Below are 20,862 nucleotides of genomic sequence, written 5' to 3'. Positions count from 1 at the left end.
TATCTAGTTGTGAATTCGACTAGTTGTGAAATACGCGAATTTTTAAAGGAGTGATGTTTAAAGGGTAAAATGGTAAGTGTGACCATTTTTAAAAGTTTTTATCTTAGTGGACAATTTTTAAATTTACTAAAAAAAAAAGGGTATTTTCAAAATCCACTCCTTAAAACAAATAGGCTGATGTTGTGTGATCATGTGTTCATAAATGAGCAGACCGATTGATACGACCATCGATATTGCTGACCATGCCCACACCGAAGATATTGAGATTCGCGAAGAGGAAGCTGAGCTACAAGTCGAACTAGAGCCGAGCCTCGCTGTGCGACGCCCGCGTCGAGATATTCGTGGGCCCACTCGTTATAATGAATAGCTATTCTTATTTATTTAATAATCCCAATCTGTCAAGGCCCATTACATTAGCTTATTTGTTAAGGCCCGTTACAGTAGCATATGTTTCTTGTCCACTAAGCCTTCGTATATAAAAGGCTAAGGTTCCATTTTGGCTAGGTTATGCAGAAAATTAAACTTGAAATCGGCTGTTCTTGCGTGATCGTGAGGGTTGAAGGAGTTGCACGTTCTCTTTAACGTGATCATTAATACATTTTGTATTACCGATTATCCATTTTCTTCTTTTCTTTTCCAAGAAACTAGTAAATATATGATGGATGGTGAACTACCAAACGAGAACTTGATCATATAATCAACCAGGTGAAGTAATTAAATAGAAGAAGGAAAAATAATTGATGACAAAAACACTACGATAAGAGGTCAACAACTATAGTCAAAAGCTTAATGCACTAATCTGATAATGTGATTCATATCTAAACATGGGGATGCTTAAATTTAAAACGAAATTGCTACACATGATTTAGTTCAAAATACCATATTCCATATCGACAACAATTAATGACTCTCATAAAGAGAATAATCTATCAATTCTTTGCTTATGCTGTTTTCAAACTACTAGATGGAAGATATATGTTGTCACTAATTTCCGAAAAGCACTAAATGAATTCTTCCAAAGCATGATGTATATTTAATTAAAGTTCATGCTATTTAACAAGAATTTAAAAAAAAAAAAAAAAAAAAAAAAAACAGCAGCACTTTTTTCGCCTACAGCTGCACCTATGACTAACGCACATCTTTATATAATTAAATATGGTAGAAAAAACAATTGTCTAAAATGTAAATTTAAAAGTATAAGCTTGGTGTTCCCAAAGGGACATCCAAGCTATGCATGCATACTCATATATGTGAACAATGAGATCTAATTAAAGTCCAAATCCCTTTCCCCCAAGTCAATCACAATCACCTACACAACTCGATGGTAGGTTTGGAACAAGAGTTTTCTAGATGTAGAATTCATATTAAACAACAGTATTTTCTACCATAAACATAGTGAACATCAACACAATTAAGTTTAAGATAGATTGAAAACTATTTCATAGCAACATAACAAGTCAAGTTTGCTATAATAGTCTATATTGCTACAAACCACAAAAGAGAAGAACCGAAACAAGAATAGATTGTCGAATTAAAGCGAAGAAGCAAACTGAGCAAGACATCAAATTAACAAACCAACTGCATAAAACCAAAAGCGAGCGCCAATTGATCAATACTATTCGATATAGATGAGCTCTATTGTTCCGGAGTATGCCCAGTAATCCATGTATCGCAACCAACGCAACATCTCTGGATCTCCACTCCATCGAAACACAAGCTTGTCGAGCACGTGAGCATTTTCCAAAATAATTTTTAAGGCTTGAAGTATTAAGGCGTCGCATAGATGCCAAGTAATATCAACAGTCTTTAGATGGAGCAGAGAAGGAGTAAACAACGTCGCATTTGCTTCATGATCCTCTGGATCTATGAAATCAATATAGCTCTCCTGATATAATTCGATAACCCCAAAATCAAATAAAAAGCCTAAGAAGAAACATAAATATAGACTTGAATTCAAAGAATCCAGAACTCCAAATAAGTGAATGAATTGGAGGAGAAACCTCATCGAGTTCAGCATATAAATGTTAAAACATGCTATTATCATAATGCATAGAGAAAGATAAAGAGAAGCAAATGATTGTTATTGTATTTCTCTTGATGTTGTATTGCTCCTAATTTCTGAAGAATTCTATCATCTTTTATAATGTATTACATGATATTAAAGTCTTACCAGGATCCCTATGATTAAGGGATCCGTGGTAAATCTTTGACAGATAAATAAAGGTACGCTGCTTCTCTTTCTGACTTTTGCTGCTTGCTAATCTTGACTTCTGTAGATTTACTTTCAACACTCCCCCTCAAGTTGAGTGACGGGATTTCCGATACTCAACTTGGAAAGAACTTCTGAAAAACTTTTGAAGTCCACAGCCTTGGTTAAGATATCAGCGAGCTGATCTTCGGACCTCACAAACGGGAGCTCCACAATCTTTTCCTCAATCTTCTCCTTGATAAAGTGCATATCCACTTCGACATGTTTAGTTCTATCATGTTGAACTGGGTTCTCAGATATGCTGATGGCAGCCTTGTTGTCGCAGTACATTTGGCACGTCTTTGTTGGGTGAAGGCCTAATTCCATCAACAATCTTCTTAGCCAAAGGACTTCGGTTAACCCACTCTTGATTCCTCTGAATTCTGATTCTGCACTTGAGAGTGCAACCACCTTTTGTTTCTTGCTTCTCCATGAGACAAGATTTCCTCCCACAGATGCAAAGTATCCAGCTGTTGACTTTCTGTCATTTGGATTTCCTGCCCAGTCAGCATCGGTATAAGCTTGTATCTCAAGGTGTCCAGCCTTTTTGAACAGCACTCCATAGTCAAAAGTCTTCTTCAAATATCTCACAATTCTGAGCGCAGCTTCCATGTGGTCAGCCTGTGGTTGGTGCATGAATTGACTAACAACACCAACAGCATAAGCAATGTCAGGTCGAGTATGGGAAAGATAGATAAGTTTCCCTACCAGACGCTGATATTGTCCTCGATCGGCTAACTGAGCTCCTTCCACAATTTGTAGCCCATGATTTACGATAATAGGAGTTTCTGCTGGCTTGCAATCTAGCATCCCAGTTTCAGCTAGGAGATCTAGAGTATACTTCTTCTGGTTGATGAAGATCCCCTTCTTTGATCTGAGAACTTCAATTCCGAGGAAGTATTTTAGTTTTCCTAAGTCCTTCATTTCGAACTCTTTGAACAAGCTTTCTTTCAACTTTTGAATCTCCTCTGTGTCATCCCCTGTTATAATCATGTCATCAACATAAATGACCAAACAAGAGATTAGATCACCTCGTTTCTTTAAGAATAAGGTGTGATCTGAGTTGCTTTGCTGGTACCCAAACTTCTTCATGGCTGCGGTGAATCTTCCAAACCAAGCTCTGGGAGACTGCTTGAGCCCATATAAGGTTTTCTTCAACTTGCAAACTTCACCCTCTCCAAAATCTCCTGAAAAGCCTTGAGGCACCTCCATGTAGACTTCTCTCTCTTCTTCAAGCTCTCCATGTAGGAAAGCATTTGTAACATCGAACTGATGAAGATCCCAGTCCTTATTAGCAGCAATTGAGAGGAGCACTCTGACAGTGTTCATCTTTGCAACAGGTGAGAAGGTCTCCTCATAGTCGATTCCATACATCTGTGTGTATCCTTTTGCGACCAATCGAGCTTTGTAACGCTCAATAGATCCATCCGGTCTCCTTTTGATTGTGAAGACCCATCTGCATCCTACAGTTTTCTTCCCCTTTGGTAGTCTACACTTCTCCCATGTATGGTTTCGGTTTAGGGCTCCTATCTCTTTCTTCATAGCATTTCTCCAATGCTCGATCTTCAGGGCTTGCTCTGCTGTTTGTGGAATCTCCTCATCATATAAGGCCGCTTCATAGGCTGTGGCATTTTTGGACAAGTTTCCCTTGGCGATATTCCCAATTGAGTATCGCGAATTCCTCACAATTTTCTCTGGGGTATACCGTTTAGGAGGTACACCCCGATTACTCCTGGGTGGTAGCACATATCTCCCAGTATCTCCATCTACTGTATTATCCTCCTGTTCTTCTTCAATGACTTGAGAAATATTATCAGCAGAATCAGAAGCCACAATAGTAGGTTCAGAAGATCTTACCTCAGATATCAGTGGCGGAGAAGATATAGGCTCATGCAGCGGACTAGATTGTTCTGGAGTGGATGAAACATGCTCGGTGGCAAGGCTAACTTTTTCTGTTGGATCTGCTTCCGAGACTGGCATTGGTAACCAACTTAACAAGTCGATCTCACTCTCACTCTCCCCCTGACTGGTAAGGTGGTTATCGTAGAAATACTCAGTTTCAAGGAAATCACAGTTCATGGTGGTGATGATTTGACGGGTTTTGGAATTGTAACACCTATATCCTTTTTGATTAACTCCATAACCTACAAACACACACTTGACTGCACAAGGAGAGAGTTTGGTGCGTTCATGTTTCGGAATGTGAACGAAAACAGAGCACCCAAAGACCCGTGGTTGAAGTGTAAGGGCAAGAGGTATGGAGGCCAGAGTAGACAATTTCTGTAATGGTGTTTGAAGTTTAAGAGTCCTAGTAGGGAGACGGTTAATAAGGTAAGCCGAGGTTTTCACGGCCTCGGGCCAAAAAGAGGAGGGAACATGAGACTCAATCATCATAGAACGAGTCATTTCAAGTAAAATTCGGTTTTTTCTTTCGGCAACTCCGTTTTGTTCAGGAGTGTGGGGGCAAGTAGTTTGATGAATAATCCCTTTTGTTTGACAAAATATTTTCATTGAATTATTAACAAATTCCCCCCCATTATCAGTTCTAAGGGTTTGGATGTTTTTCTGAAACTGAGTTTGAACCATAGTATGGAAATGAGTAAATTTTTCAAAAACTTCAGATTTGTGTTTTAAAAAATATACCCATGTCATCCTAGTGCAATCATCAATAAATAACAGAAAATATTTAAAACCTTGTCCCCCTACCACGGGTGAAGGACCCCAAACATCAGAATGAACAAGAGAAAATATGGAGTTTACTTGTGTGTCATTAGGCTTAAAAGATTTTCGGTGGCTTTTAGCTAAAACACAAGTTTCACAAGATAAATTCTCATAATTTTTTATTAATTTAGGAAATAAAAGCTTAAGATACCCCATGGATGGATGCCCTAACCGACGGTGCCAAAGCCAGGCTTCCCGGTCAGCAGTTCCGTGAGCCAGCATCACCTTGCCTTGTTGAGCTATCTCATCCACATAGTACAATCCATCCCGCTCAGTGCCACGCCCAATAATCTCCCCCGTCCTGATATCCTGAAGCAAACAGAAGTGGGGATGCATTATCATGGTACAATTGAATTCTTTTGTAACATGGCTAATAGATAAGAGTTTGTGTGAAAGAGACGGGACATAAAGACAATTTGAGAGACGTAAAGTAGGGGAAATTTCTATAGTTCCGGCTCCTTTAACACGAGTCAAATCACCATTTGCAGTCTGAACATGCGTACGATGTGATGTTGATGACTTAATAATATCAGTTTTATCAAAAGTCATTGTATCAGTGGCTCCACAATCAAAAATCCACCCTTTATCTCTATCCCTATTATTACCTGACATCTGGTACACAGCGGAAAAGTTTGAAGGCCTTTTAGGGTCAATATCATGATTATGCATTTTTTGGGGTTGGTTTTGCATAAAATGGGGTATACTATATAAATCCCTAAATTTCGAGGGACTAGGCTGCAAATGGGGGCTATTCTGATATTTAATAAGAGTAGGTGGGTCTTTTTGCATAACATGGGGTAATTTCTGCAATTCATTAGAATCAAGGGGTGGCTTTTGTAATATCTCGGAACTTGGGGGGTTAGTTGGCATAAAATGGGGTCTTTTATGATAATAAGGAAAAGATGGAGGGTTTACACCAAACCCTATACCTGCTTTTAATTCTCCCCAATTTCCTCCAGCCGCCTCCCCCTTAATTCCCGATACTCCATTCTGCCCAGCGTCAGGAGCCCCGAGTTGATATCCGACCCGAGATCCGGCTGCGCCAGCACCCGATCCGCGATCATCTCCACCGTCACGTTCATCCTCGCCGTGCGCCGCGCCCGCGCCCTCCCCGCGGGGCCGCGCGCCTTGCCGACCGCCGCGCCGCGGTAGAACAGCGCCGACGTCGTCTCCGGGTACCGGAATGACGCGAAGTTGGGGTTCTTCACCGACACGTCGGCGGTCAGCGACATGTTGCTGCCTGGCCGTGGCGTGGCGATGCCGTTGATCAGATCCGCGCCGCAGCAGCTGCAGCAGCGGAGGAGTTGCCGCTGCTGTTTGACGGTGAATTTGATATCTCGGAGAGTTCGATGAAGAGCTGCCTGAGCGGTTTGGCTGACCTCTGCCGGTGGTGGTCGGCTGAAAACCGTCTTCCGGCCGTGGCGTATGGCAGTGGACGGTGGCAATCCCGGTCCCGATGGCTCCCGATGATGAAGGGTCCGGGTTGGTTGCCGGCTGTAGCCGGGCGGCCTCCCATCTCACTCTTGAGAATGCCGACTCGGCTGAGGGAACTTCCTTGAGAATGTCCCGACGAAGTCTGTCATATCTCCTATCAAATCCGGAGAGGAACTGAAATAATCGGTGATTTCCGATCAGTTTTCTGTGCTTATTGATCCCTTCTTCACACCAGTCGAGTGGATTTGGGTAAGTTCGATCCATTCTGTGGATTTGTTGAATTGATTCATTTGAATCTGTTTGGTTTATGGCTTCAATCTCTCCTGGCATTTTTTTTCAGGAAATGAAGAACAGAGGTTTTGGTTTGGTGTATTGGTTAGGAATGGTTTTGGTTTTGGATTATGAACGATGATGATTCGTTTCTGAGTTCCTATGGTTGAACCTGCTGAACCTGCTTTGATACCATGTTAAAACATGCTATTATCATAATGCATAGAGAAAGATAAAGAGAAGCAAATGATTGTTATTGTATTTCTCTTGATGTTGTATTGCTCCTAATTTCTGAAGAATTCTATCATCTTTTATAATGTATTACATGATATTAAAGTCTTACCAGGATCCCTATGATTAAGGGATCCGTGGTAAATCTTTGACAGATAAATAAAGGTACGCTGCTTCTCTTTCTGACTTTTGCTGCTTGCTAATCTTGACTTCTGTAGATTTACTTTCAACAATAAAGTCACCAGCTGAGGAAACATGTCAAGAACATGAAGCATTTTATCAATTTCACAAGTTGCGAGTCTTAGAAACTTAGCATTCGAAAACTGCACAACCATATCTTTCTCCTTCATCTCGTGAAGTAACTGCAAATTAATACAACATCACATTATGTTCAAGTCAAACAGATAATCATAGCATTGCTACCTTAATTGTCTAGCAAGCCAAAAGAATCTTAGATCCAAAGGGTCGACGTTTACTTGATTTCTCTAATCTCACACTTTTCAATAGGATATGAATCAATCAAAACAACTCAAAGTATAGTAAAAATTATCAAAGGGCAGTTTTCATACAAAGAGGTGACTCAATATCAAATTTCCAAAGTGTAGAATTATTGAAGTGACCTGAATGCACTCATCTGATAATCTGAGCTTCTCAACATGGCGGATGCTCCGAAGAAGTTGCTCAAACGTTTCAAGAGGCGGCGGATCATCAATAATAAGAGTCGCTTTAGTCAAAGACGGGACATCCAACAAACAAGTACCATACAAATGAGCCTCAAGAATAAAATTCAAGAGATTAGGAGCCCAAATTCCCAGAACTGCATTAACTACAGAATCTTCAAAATCACCACGTAGGATTCCGAGCATCTGTTCGCTAATATTTTCACCACGCCGCAAGTATACGGTGTAGTTGCAATATAAGGGAAGCAAGGTCGTATTCCACAAGGATTGGTGAATTTAATCTTCTAAATATTATTAATAAGTTATTTTCAATCTATTTAGACAAACCAAAGATGAAGAGATATTGAGAACTAAAACAAAGCTAAATAAAGCAAGTAAATAAAATAACGACAAGATAAACTTAGTTAATAAATTGGGGAATGACTCGAATGAAAGTTATCCTAGGGACTAAATTTCGATGGATCGTAATGAACTTCAATCTAAAGCAATATTAATCTTGATATGGCCTACTTATCTAGGGCGATCTCCCCACTAGTTTTAGCCCCCTCCCGGACGACTAAAACAGTAGATTATGGGTCATAATTGCCGTCCCCGGTCAATTTCTAACCTATAACTCCCAAGAGCACAAAAGATCAACAAGCCCTCACCCAACTCTCAACCTCCCGGTTTATTGAGATGATATGTATCAAACTCCTAATCTATTGTAATTATCCTCTCCCGATTCAAATCACAAATTAGAAATGCACAAAAGGTGGCCACCAATCATACAAGAGATAAATCTAGGACTTGAAAAGATAACAATAAGCACAATCAAGATATATATAGAACAAAGAAATCAATCCATTACAAATCCATCTAATCTAATCCCTAAGATAAGAGATTTTAGCCAAGCATATTCATAATAAAAGCAAATCTCAAGTCATAAGAAAACATAAATAAAGATATAGAGAGATAGAGATTCATAGACAAATCCTATAATCTTGATCTTCAATCATGTAGTCTTGATGAGCTCCTTTCCAAGTCTTCCCCTTCTTTCTTTGATTTTGGTGTTGTTTTTGTGTGTGGAAGAGAGAAAAAATGGTAGAGAATGGAGGCTAGGGTTTGGGATTGGAGAGTTGGGGAAGATGAAGTGGGTGTGTGTGGTGAAATGAATGGGGAAAGAAAGAGAAAAATGGAGTTTTGAGGCTAAAATCGCGTTTGGGGTCCATTTGGGGGAGCCCCGCCCTTTTCCCGCGGTCACGGCCCGCGTCCGCGGCCTTCAAACGTGGGGGATGCTCAGGGGACCCGCGGTCCCGCCCCGCGGCCGCGGTTGGTGACCGCGGGTGTCTCCTGAGTCGGGAACAGCTGACCCGCGGTCTTACCCCGCGGCCGCGGGTGGTGACCGCGGGGGTACTGGGCGTTTTGCACAGTCTGCTCGTTTTGCTCCGTTCTCCCTCGTCCGGACTCGGATTTGGTCGCCGTTTGCGCTCACGGATTCCTCTCGAGACGTACTTCGATCTCATGTCTTCAAAATCCTCCAATTAATTCTTGATTTTCCCTGAAATCACTCCAAAACTACACCAAGGAATTAAAACTCAACAAAACTCAAAATTGGGATACAAACACATATTAGCAATCAATTCATGGGGGAAAATGACAACAATTCATGCGATATTGAGGTACGAAAACCATGTTTGTCAACCCCCCCAAACTTAAAGCGTTGTTTGTCCCCAAACAACAAAGAGAAGAGAAATAAAAGATAACAAACATGTGAGAATGAATTGGTGTCATTTCAAGGGCTTCAATTTTTTCAAAATATTTCACTAGTGTATCACAAGTAGATATGCATTTCAAGAAGTCACAAGTGATAGTAAGTTCAACATTATAGCCTCCAAGCTTGAATCCTCACAAGGTGAATGTTTCAATGATGCACTCGACTCTCAAGTGTTTAGAATGGACGTGTTTACACTCAATTCGAAACAATGCATGCAATCTACCATAGGCTTGCCATTTGTCCTAACTCTCTATGCTTCAATGTGTTATAAATAGAGATCAAAAAGGGCTTTCATTGGGTTGTAATGAGGGCTCTTTGGTAAGGTGAGTAGTTTTTTAGGCAAAGTGACTCATCCCACAATCCATCAATCACAATGAACAAATCAACTTCACCATTTCTCTTATCAATCAAAAACCAAAATCCCTACATTTCATCTTTTCATCCTTAGTGATATCTATCATGGCTATGATTCAAAAGGCAAATCACTCCCCTTTATGCTCTTTTATTCACATCCATTTTCATTTCTTTTTCTTTTTGAGCTCATAGGGGATTAGTGATTTTCACACAATCAAAGCTTGATAAGCAATTTCAATCATTTCCCAAACTTTTTTCTTCATCAAAGCAACCACTAACACTCTAAGTTCTACCCCTTTATCATTGGTTCATTCAAAGAAAGGCTACAAGGCACAAAAGGGGTAAACTAGGATCATATGAGAATTTGGCACAATTGGGGTCAAGTGGCTAACAAAGATGGCCTTAAATCACTTCAATATTAACAACACATCTACTTTTATTTTCAAGAGAGGACTCATGGCAAGTTCTAGAGACCAACATACATGCTCAATCGATTTACACTCAAGAACAAAATGAGATTGTGATAATATGACAATCAATGGCTCAAATCTTACAAGCTCATTATCAAGTTCTTGGAGGCAAAACATTTAAATCACTTGTCACAAGTTCAAACTTTTCATGCATAATCCACAAGTGATACACACAATTTCTTTTCAAAAGCAACATTCATATCATAAACCCAACACACATTTCATCCAACTCATGTTTTTCAACAATCAAGCTCAAAAACAAAAGACAAGGAAAAGCTCAAAAACAGAGACAAAATCTCATTATTCGAAAACTAAACTAACTAAATAAATAAACAACGGATAAACGAGATAAGTAACCCATCTTCACCCTCCCCCCAAACTTATTTCACACAAAGGAGAAATAAGTTTGGATGAAGGAGAAAATGGTTACTTGTCTCGTACTCACAAACGAGGTGGAGGCTTAGGTGGTGGCCATTTCTCATCAAATTTGCATGCTCCATCCACCGCGACCCAAAAATATGGTGGCTTTGCAATTCTTGAGACATCCCGGGCGTCATGGTAATCTCGTTCACCATCTAGAGTACCACCACACTCAAACAATTCCTTATTAGACAAATCAAAGTGAAAATCAAAAGATGAAGATAAATAAAAGTGAAAGAAGCAAGCTTTCATAGAATCGCCTGTGGCGAGGTAAGGATCGACAAAATTTTTGACTTTGCTTTCTTTAAAGCTTGTGAAATCTTCATCTTTTTGAAATTGTAGAGATTGTGTCGGAAAAGTTGGGCTCTCGACTTCAAGGGGTTTGGAGAATTGATCCTCATCTTCTTCATACTCTTCTTCAACTTCTTGAGGCTCTTCACTTAGCATTGGCATTGGTTCCTCATACAAGGTTCCATTTTGAAGGCTAATGGCCATGCACAAATCATCAATTCGCTTTTGATTTTCCATAGTGGTAGCCAAAGACCTTCTTTGCTCTTCTAGCATAACCTCCGATTTTGCTAGACTTTTTTCTATCCAAGCTTGTGTAGCTATGAAGCATTGAAGGAGATCGTCTTTTGAATTTGATTTCTCCTCTTGATAGTATCGATTTCCCCCTTGGAAGCCTTCTTGAGTGGAATAAGAAATTTCATAATTCCAACTATTGAAATGGTCCTCATACTCCAATGGTGATTGCCACTCCATGGCATTGCACCCCATGTCATAAAAGTCACCATAGGAAGGTGTTGGTTGGAAGGCTTTTTGGATCATTGGTTGCCTACAATTTCTTTTGGCTTCCAAAACACGCAACTTAAGTTGCATCAACGCCAATTGTAGTTGGAGTTGCTCTACCAACTCATTCCTTCCATCATCCATTTTTGGTGCCGCTTTTACGGTTGTGGAGCAATTTTCTCTAACAAAAACAAATAAACATATAAATAAACAAACATAAAAACAATATCTAAATTAGATAAAAACAACTTTTCACAATATCAAAAGTAAAAACTCAACCAATCCCCGGCAACGGCGCCAAAAACTTGTTCGCTAATATTTTCACCACGCCGCAAGTATACGGTGTAGTTGCAATATAAGGGAAGCAAGGTCGTATTCCACAAGGATTGGTGAATTTAATCTTCTAAATATTATTAATAAGTTATTTTCAATCTATTTAGACAAACCAAAGATGAAGAGATATTGAGAACTAAAACAAAGCTAAATAAAGCAAGTAAATAAAATAACGACAAGATAAACTTAGTTAATAAATTGGGGAATGACTCGAATGAAAGTTATCCTAGGGACTAAATTTCGATGGATCGTAATGAACTTCAATCTAAAGCAATATTAATCTTGATATGGCCTACTTATCTAGGGCGATCTCCCCACTAGTTTTAGCCCCCTCCCGGACGACTAAAACAGTAGATTATGGGTCATAATTGCCGTCCCCGGTCAATTTCTAACCTATAACTCCCAAGAGCACAAAAGATCAACAAGCCCTCACCCAACTCTCAACCTCCCGGTTTATTGAGATGATATGTATCAAACTCCTAATCTATTGTAATTATCCTCTCCCGATTCAAATCACAAATTAGAAATGCACAAAAGGTGGCCAACCAATCATACAAGAGATAAATCTAAGACTTGAAAAGATAACAATAAGCACAATCAAGATATATATTGAACAAAGAAATCAATCCATTACAAATCCATCTAATCTAATCCCTAAGATAAGAGATTTTAGCCAAGCATATTCATAATAAAAGCAAATCTCAAGTCATAAGAAAACATAAATAAAGATATAGAGAGATAGAGATTCATAGACAAATCCTATAATCTTGATCTTCAATCATGTAGCTTGATGAGCTCCTTTCCAAGTCTTCCCCTTCTTTCTTTGATTTTGGTGTTGTTTTTGTGTGTGGAAGAGAGAAAAAATGGTAGAGAATGGAGGCTAGGGTTTGGGATTGGAGAGTTGGGGAAGATGAAGTGGGTGTGTGTGGTGAAATGAATGGGGAAAGAAAGAGAAAAATGGAGTTTTGAGGCTAAAATCGCGTTTGGGGTCCATTTGGGGGAGCCCCGCCCTTTTCCCGCGGTCACGGCCCGCGTCCGCGGCCTTCAAACGTGGGGGATGCTCAGGGGACCCGCGGTCCCGCCCCGCGGCCGCGGTTGGTGACCGCGGGTGTCTCCTGAGTCGGGAACAGCTGACCCGCGGTCTTACCCCGCGGCCGCGGGTGGTGACCGCGGGGTACTGGGCGTTTTGCACAGTCTGCTCGTTTTGCTCCGTTCTCCCTCGTCCGGACTCGGATTTGGTCGCCGTTTGCGCTCACGGATTCCTCTCGAGACGTACTTCGATCTCATGTCTTCAAAATCCTCCAATTAATTCTTGATTTTCCCTGAAATCACTCCAAAACTACACCAAGGAATTAAAACTCAACAAAACTCAAAATTGGGATACAAACACATATTAGCAATCAATTCATGGGGGAAAATGACAACAATTCATGCGATATTGAGGTACGAAAACCATGTTTGTCAGCATCTTCAGACTAGTAGATCGGATATAAAAGTTTTCATGAACTTCTAAAGGCCGCAAAATCAATCGTTCCAAGCGAGGAGCGCCCGAAAGGATTCGGTTCATGGTGACTGCACTCACCTTCACGGTATCCGCATGTTCCAATGTTAAGCTCGTGAGTTGATTCCACTGCACATTCTCCTCGATTTGCACCGAACAATAAGAAAGGCATAGTCTTGTAATCGACGAGCATGAATACAAACGCCGAGGTGCATAGTATTCTATCGACATACGAGGTATTAAACATACAGTTAGCTGTGCCACTTGTTTTTCCATGGCTAATAGAAGCAACGAATCGATAATATCACTACTAGGAGGATCATGACTAATGAAAGTTATGCTAAAATTGAGAATCTTGGCACCTTTCCATTGTGCAAGAACCCCACGGATAAAGTTTGGATCTTCATCACAAAAATGAAAATCCAAGCGGGGGACGGTGGTCCAGAGATCTTTCCAACGTTTAGAGAGAATAGTAGTCCTAACAACATCTCTAATCTCCCACAACAGCAAGAGAATCTCAAGAATTAAGGAATCGGGTAAGTCGCTCAGTCGATCGAGGCTGCCTGATTCGGATTCCTGCGATTGATCCATTGTTTGAGTAGCTAGGGCTCAAAACTAGCCACTTCTTTCAAAATTTGGGGAAGGAGGGATTCATATTATACCGCCAAACGTCGTCGTGAAAAGCTTTGATGCATTAAATTTGGGCCAAATCTTTGGGCCTTTATTTTGTTACTTTCCAGAGTTGTAAGTTTAAACTTGGTAGAAGGGATTAGTTATAGGGAAATTCTATTCATAACCTCCATTTAAGTTGTTCAAATTTGACGCCCATTTCATTTTCCCAAATTAAAAAATGACATGCCGCTTGCATGGCTCACCGGCACATACCTTTTAATTTGCCGGACAACTAGTAAAACAAAGTCATATTGTTGTACTCTGACTTCCCTGTTCAAGAATGATAACTTATCTATTCAATTGACCTGTGGAAACCTAACTTCTGCGTCATGTTATCTTCTTCTTCTACATCGTTTTCCTTTGGTTCCAAACGCAACAAACCTACGAAGGTAGAGGCTTCAAGAGTTCCCAAGAATCCTGGTCGCATGCTCTAGTATTATGTACTTAATTTCGATGTTTCCCCATGAATTCTCGACCCCCTTAATTTTTTGATGTTTTGTCATTCTCAGTGTGATTTCTGCCTATCGGGGGAAAGAAATTGGGAAGAGAAGATAATACGAAACATTTGCATGAGAAAAATCATGATAAAAAAATGAAGAATTAACCTAATCTAATTTTAATTCACGAAACGACGTCATTTTCTGCTTTTTGAAACGATATCGTTCTATTCAGTACTCATAAAACGTTGTCTGTTTATTTCTATGCACGATATTTTACTTGTCACGTAAATGCCATGTCATTTTCTTGATCTCCTCGATCTTCTTGAGATGTTTCCTAAGCTTAAGGAGTTAAGTTTTCATCGAAATGCCAGGTTTCTCTCTTATTCACCTAATTTTCCATAATTGATAGTACATGCATTTCAATTTTGCTTTTCTTAGTGTGTTTGGTTTAACATCTCCTTGATAGACTTTGCAGGATGGTGTTTCCATCTTTAAGAGTCTTGAGACGACATTCCCCAGGCCCTCACTCTCACTGCTCCATCTACATACAGTTTATGACTTGGTTTCAAAGTGATCCCTCAATTATTCAATTTATAGGAATTCTCTTGCAAAATGCTCCCTCGCTTCACAAGATGGTGTTTCGTCTTGTAAATTTCACAGATAATCACGAGCAGTTTCTAATGATACAAGAGAAGGTGCGAAGTTTGCCAAGATCCTCCCCAACTGTAGAGGTTATTATAATCGAAGATGTAATCGATTAATCAAAAGAGGTTTCTTAGTTTGATCAATAACATTACTTGTTTTTAGTTTTGTGTGTTATGTTTCTGCTGTTGAGCAACATAATTCAATTACTGTTTTGACGCAATCTGACATGAATTAGTTTTCAGTTTATCTTTACTTCATTTTGTCGATGTGTATGAGAATTGAACCAGACTTTAGCTGTTTTAGCAAAAACTATTGATATGAGAATTGAACCTCGAGGCTCATTGACATTGTGACATTGTGTGGTATGAGAATTGACCCCATAATAAGTCAACAACTTTGCTCTAATTAAACAAAGTATACCTTCTAGCAGAGATGAAATATGATTTTATTATAAGAAAAAAAGAAAGAAAAAACCTATCAACCCTGGAAGTGAAAGGAGATGCTTCGTTAAAACCTCATCAGAGGGAGAAGAAAAAGAGTACTCGTCAATTACAACTATAAGAGAAGAAAAAAATGCAAGAAACCAGTACAACGCCAAAAAGAACACGCAGCAAACGGACCCGACAGAGAAAGAACTATTAAAAATGCCAAAAAAAGGCTTAACATTAACAAGTCAACAACTTCCAGTAGAGGATGACTTATCAGTTATGCATCAAATTAAGCTTATGATGACTTGTGCAGTAGGAGAGGATCTCGGCATACTCATCACCTTCTGTTGTGCCAAAATGAATGTCTCTATATCAGATGCATCCCGTGTTAGTCGTATAACCATCTTTTCAAGTATGGGAGCGTTTTCCAACAGAGTTTGTATCAACGGAATTATTGAAGGGTCACACATAGACCAAGTAGCCTCAAATGTCTTTAGATGGAGAAGAGAGGGACTGGGATCAACCATAGCAATGTGAACCTCTTCATTATAGGGGTCATGAATACCCTGCAATGTATTATTAGCCCAAAAGACAATGTTAATATTAATCCAAAAATCTCAAACATTGAATTGAAGACTATGAAAGAAAGTGAACAGAGAATAGAATTGAAGACTAGGAAATAAAAATCCCCTAACATAAATTTAACGATTTGATGATCAATGTGCAAAGTAAAGACTAATCTATAACTCCTCTTCATTAGTTAAAGAGCTTCAAGTGATAAAATATACAATAAGTGAATATATAAAAGAGCGACCTTGCTGCTGCCTTGTTCAACGATTAACCTCTCCAGCTTGGGAAACATCATCCCTACCAAATCAAGCAAATATTTGGCATCTACATAGTCGAGCTCTAGAATCTTAGAATTTGACAACGGCATAACCATATCTTTATTCTTGAATTTGACAAGCATCTGCCAAAGTAAAACAAAGAGTATTTTGGAAGACGGCACTAGAAATGTAGTAAAAGCGTAATACTACAAATGACTACAAAACGATGAACAATTAAGAAATATAACTAAAGAAAAATATAAGAAATCAAACCTCAAAGCACCAATATGACAAAGTAACCTTCTCAACATGGCGGATGCTTCCAAAAACATGATTAAGCAATTTAAATTGTGCTGCTACATCTCCATTGTGCACCAAAGAAAGAATTGCATGAGTCAAAGACGGGACATCCAACAAACAAGTACCATGAAAACGAGCCTCAAGAGCAAAATTCAAGAGATTAGGAGCCCAAATTCTCAGCACTGTAGTTCCATGCAAAATATAACCCGTTTGTATCTTGAGCATCTTCAAACTAGTAGATCGGATATTGAAGTTTTCTTTTTCACCAATTTTGAAAGACTTCAAAACCAACTCTTCCAACAGAGGAGCACCCAAAAGAATTTGGTTCATGGCATCACCACTCAACCAATCCGGATATGTAATTTCTAAACTCTTGAGTTGATTCCACTGCACATTATCCTCAATTCTAAGCTTACAACTCACAAGAGTTAATTTTGTAATCGACGAGCATGAATACAAGGGCTGAGGTAAGCAATAATCAACCTTCTTATATCTATCAAGATCTCGCCAATAAGAAAAACACTCTCCCAGTCGTTTTTTGATAGCATTAAGATCTCGCCAATTTGACAAGTCTAAATAAAGCTCTCCCACTCGTTTTTCGATAGCAAAAAGCAGCCATGAATCAATAACACTACAAGGTTTCACATTGTAAGGAGGGAAAGATAAGCAGAATTTCAGAATCTTGGGGCCTTTCCATAGTGAAACAACACTAGAGATAAAACTTGGAGTTTGTTCCAAGAGATCAAGGCAGGGGATGGTGTACCAGAGGTTTTCCCAACGTTTGGAGACAAGGGATGTCCGAACAACATCTTTGATATCCAACAATGAAAAGATTTCAATAATTAAAGAGTTGGGTAACTCACTGAATCGATCGCGATCATGGAGCTCACCGATGTTTGCTTCTTCACTGAGTCGATCTCGATCGTGGAGCTCACCGATATGTGCTTCTTCACTGAATCGATCGTGCCATTCATCCATTGTTTCACTCTTTAAAACTGATTATTGGGATTAAATGATTTTATTGAAATAGTTTTCGATCAACAGAAAAAGTGAAAACCCTACTGTTACTGTAAATAGGTAAACTATGCTATAGAAGAGAGAAGATAAAAAAGGTTATAACCACTTTCTCGAAGAAACGTTCCTTCATCTTGTTATTCGGTGTCAGACCATATTGCATTATTTTAGTGATAATTATAATCAACAAAATAATTATTGTAAATTTTTTTTTATCAATAACTATTGTTAAAATTTAATTTGAGAAAGATAAATACACTGGAGAGGAGCACCGGTAACTAAAATCAATGGTATTTTCAAGAACTAAGCTTATTACGACTTGTGCAGTAGGAGAGGATCTCGGTATACTCAGCACCTTCTCTTGTGCCAAAATGAATCTCTCGATGAGATGCATTCCGTCTTAGTCGAATAACCATCTTTTCAAGAACTATTATTGAAGGGTCGCACATAGACCAAGTAGCCTCAAATGTCTTTAGATGGAGAAGAGAGGGACTGGGAAAATTCATCTTAGCAGACGCCAACGAGTTACATGCATCAACCATAGCAATGTGAATCTCTTCACCAGAGCTAACTTGACGACCCTGCAATGTATTATTAGCCCAAAAGACGATGTTAATGTTAATCCAAAGATCCCAAACATTGAATTGAGGACTAGGAAAGAAAGTGAATAGAATAGAATTGAAGACTAGGAAGAAAAATCCCCCAACACAAATTTAATTGATGATGTGCAAAGTAAAGACTAATCTATAACTCCTCTTCATTAGTTAAAGAGCTTCCGGTGATAAAATATACTACAAGAGGTTTTAATGAGACTTGATCCTTCGTCTAGATTTAGATTCCCTCATTTCTTTGGTTTGGTTTTTTTTGAATAAAACCTCTATTTCATCCATCCCCTATGTATACGTTTCAATGGCAAAAGATAATTATTTACTATGTATGTAATTCTATGTGCAAATAGTGTCCCAACTAACTTATTTCTCGAATTTTGTTTATTTCAAATATGTATATTTTAATTTAAATGATTTAAATTTTATTAATTTTATTGGCTAAATACTTGTAATCTATTGATATAATTGTTTAGGAATTAGCTAGGGTAGACAAAATGGACCGATCACACAATTAAAAGTATAAGCTTGGTGTTCCCAAAGGGACCTTCAAGCAGCACAGACTCACTTCTGTGAATAATGAGATCTAAGGTTCAATCACAATCACCTACAACTCGACGCTAGGTTTGGAAAAAGAGTTCTAGGTGTAGAATTCATATTAAACAACAGTATTTTATACCATAAACATATAGTGCACATCAGCACAATTAAGTTTAAGATAGATTGAAAACTATTTCATAGCAACATAACAAGTCAAGTTTGCTATAATAGTCTATATTGCTACAAGCCACAAAAGAGAAGAACCGAAACAAGAATAGATAGATTGTCGAATTAAAGCGAAGAAGTAAACTAGCAAGACATCAAATTAATAAACCAACTGCATAAAACCAAAGCGAGTGCCAATTGATGAATACTAGTATTTCATATGGATGAGCTCTATTGTTCCGGAGTATGCCCAGGAATCCATGCATCGCAACCGAGGCAACATCTCTGGATCTCCTCTCCATCGAAACACAAGCTTGCCGAGCACTTGAGCATTTTCCAAAATTATTTTTAAGGCTCGAAGTATTAAGGCGTCGCATAGATGCCAAGTAATATGTACAGTCTTTAGATGGAGCAGAGAAGGAGTAAACAAGGTCGCATTTGCTTCATGAAACTCTGGATCTATGAAATCATTATAGCTCTCCTGAATTAATTCGAAAACCCCAAAATCAAATAAAAAACCTAAGAGTATAGAATTGAATTAAAAGAATCCAGCACTCCAAATAAGTGAATGAAGGAGAAACCTTATCGAATGAAGCATATAAAGTCACCAGCTGAGGAAACATGTCAAGAACATGAAGCATTTTATCGATTTCACAAGTTGTGACTTTTAGAAACTTAGCATTCGAAAACTGCACAACCATATCTTTCTCCTTCATCTCGTGAAGTAACTGCAAATACAACATCACATTATGTTCAAGTCATAAACAGATAATCATAGCGTTGCTACCTTAATTGTCTAGCAAGCCAAAGGAATCTTAGATCCAAAGGGTCCTTTACTTGATTTCTCTAATCTCACATTTTTCAATAGGATATGAATCAATCAAAACAACTCAAATTATAGTAAAAATTATCAACATGAATATCAAATTTCCAAAGTGGAGAATTATTAAAGTGACCTGAATGCACTCATCTGATAACGTGAGCTTCTTAACATGGCGGATGCTACGAAGAAGTTGCTCAAACGTTTCAAGAGGCGGCGGATCATCAATAGCAAGAGTCGCTTTTCTCAAAGACGGGACATCCAACAAACAAGTACCATACAAATGAGCCTCAAGAATAAAATTCAAGAGATTAGGAGCCCAAATTCCCAGAACTGCATCAACTACAGAATCTTCAAAATCACCACGTAGGATTCCGAGCATCTTCAGACTAGTAGATCGGATATAAAAATTTTCATTAACTTCTAAAGGCTGCAAAATCAATCGTTCCAAGCGAGGAGCACCTGAAAGGATTCGGTTCATGGTGACTGCACTAACCTTCACGGGATCATTATGTTCCAATGTTAAGCTAATGAGTTGATTCCACTGCACATTCTCCTCGATTTGCATCGAACAATAAGAAAGGCATAGTCTTGTAATCGACGAGCATGAACACAGACGCCGAGGTGCGTAGTATTCTATCGACAAAGGAGGCATTAAATATACAGCTAGCTCTTCCACTTGTTTTTCCATCGCTAAGAGAAGCAACGAATCGATAATATCACTACTAGGAGGATCATTATTAATGAGACCTATGCTAAAACTGAGAATCTTGGCACCTTTCCATTGTACAAGAGCCCCACGGATAAAGTTTGGATCTTCATCACAAAAATCAAAATCAAAGCGGGGGACGGTGGTCCACAGATCTTTCCAACGTTTCGAGAGAATAGTAGTCCTAACAACCTCTCTCGACCACAACAACGAGAGAATCTCAAGAATTAAGGCATCGGGTAAGTCGCTCAGTCGATCGAGGCTGCCTGATTCGGAATCCTGCGATTCATCCATTGTTTGAGTAGCTAGGGCTCAAAACTAGCCACTTCTTTCAAAATTGGGGAAGGAGGGTTTTCATATTATACCGCCAAACGTCGTCATGAAAAGCTTTGACGCATTCAATTTGGGCCAAATCTTTGGGCCTTTATTTTGTTACTTTCCAGAGTTGTAAGTTTAAACTTGGTAGAAATTCTATTCATAACCTCCGTTTAAG

The 20,862-nt window shown here is 39.0% G+C and overlaps 3 protein-coding genes across 4 annotated transcripts; all 3 read right to left on the bottom strand.

Annotated features, from left to right (window-relative positions):
* Nucleotides 1–7,142: 7,142 nt before the first annotated feature.
* Nucleotides 7,143–13,795, bottom strand: LOC130993069 (putative F-box protein At1g49610). The gene is made up of 4 exons (XM_057917791.1): nt 13,454–13,795; nt 7,525–7,770; nt 7,214–7,266; nt 7,143–7,149 (listed from the first exon to the last, which is right to left on the bottom strand). Exons 1-4 carry the CDS (start codon nt 13,793–13,795, stop codon nt 7,143–7,145), a joined length of 648 nt encoding a protein of 215 aa, XP_057773774.1.
* Nucleotides 13,796–15,928: 2,133 nt separating this feature from the next.
* Nucleotides 15,929–17,562, bottom strand: LOC130991718 (putative FBD-associated F-box protein At3g50710). Its single transcript, XM_057916080.1, has 2 exons — nt 16,490–17,562; nt 15,929–16,359 (listed from the first exon to the last, which is right to left on the bottom strand). The coding sequence occupies exons 1-2, from the start codon at nt 17,492–17,494 to the stop codon at nt 16,150–16,152; spliced, it is 1,215 nt and encodes a 404-aa protein (XP_057772063.1). The 5' UTR covers nt 17,495–17,562; the 3' UTR covers nt 15,929–16,149.
* A 1,300-nt stretch (nt 17,563–18,862) lies between these two features.
* LOC130991717 (F-box protein At5g03100-like) lies at nt 18,863–20,746 on the bottom strand. 2 transcript variants are annotated; one of them, XM_057916079.1, is made up of 4 exons: nt 20,438–20,746; nt 19,797–20,353; nt 19,422–19,568; nt 18,863–19,321 (listed from the first exon to the last, which is right to left on the bottom strand). In XM_057916079.1, exons 1-4 carry the CDS (start codon nt 20,661–20,663, stop codon nt 19,049–19,051), a joined length of 1,203 nt encoding a protein of 400 aa, XP_057772062.1. In that variant the 5' UTR covers nt 20,664–20,746; the 3' UTR covers nt 18,863–19,048. The 2 variants fall into 2 exon arrangements, with proteins under 2 accessions (XP_057772062.1, XP_057772061.1); XM_057916078.1 differs by having other exon boundaries at nt 19,797–20,746.
* Between the last annotated feature and the right edge of the window lie 116 nt (nt 20,747–20,862).

Source organism: Salvia miltiorrhiza, chromosome 7, assembly GCF_028751815.1.
Source record: "Salvia miltiorrhiza cultivar Shanhuang (shh) chromosome 7, IMPLAD_Smil_shh, whole genome shotgun sequence".
Lineage (NCBI taxonomy): Eukaryota > Viridiplantae > Streptophyta > Magnoliopsida > Lamiales > Lamiaceae > Salvia > Salvia miltiorrhiza.
This window is presented reverse-complemented; position numbering and strand designations above follow the sequence as displayed.

Coding starts and splice junctions, on each gene's coding strand:
- LOC130993069 (XM_057917791.1), bottom strand. CDS start 13,795: ATGGATCAATCGCAGGAATCCGAATCAGGCAGCCTCGATCGACTGAGC. Junction 7,771..13,453: donor AACAAGTGGCACAGCTAACT/GTATGTTTAATA, acceptor ATTAGCGAACAG/ATGCTCGGAATCCTACGTGG. Junction 7,267..7,524: donor TATCAGATGAGTGCATTCAG/GTCACTTCAATA, acceptor ATTAATTTGCAG/TTACTTCACGAGATGAAGGA.
- LOC130991718 (XM_057916080.1), bottom strand. CDS start 17,494: ATGGATGAATGGCACGATCGATTCAGTGAAGAAGCACATATCGGTGAG. Junction 16,360..16,489: donor TGTCATATTGGTGCTTTGAG/GTTTGATTTCTT, acceptor TTACTTTGGCAG/ATGCTTGTCAAATTCAAGAA.
- LOC130991717 (XM_057916078.1), bottom strand. CDS start 20,663: ATGGATGAATCGCAGGATTCCGAATCAGGCAGCCTCGATCGACTGAGC. Junction 19,569..19,796: donor TATCAGATGAGTGCATTCAG/GTCACTTTAATA, acceptor TTGTATTTGCAG/TTACTTCACGAGATGAAGGA. Junction 19,322..19,421: donor TATATGCTTCATTCGATAAG/GTTTCTCCTTCA, acceptor GAATTAATTCAG/GAGAGCTATAATGATTTCAT.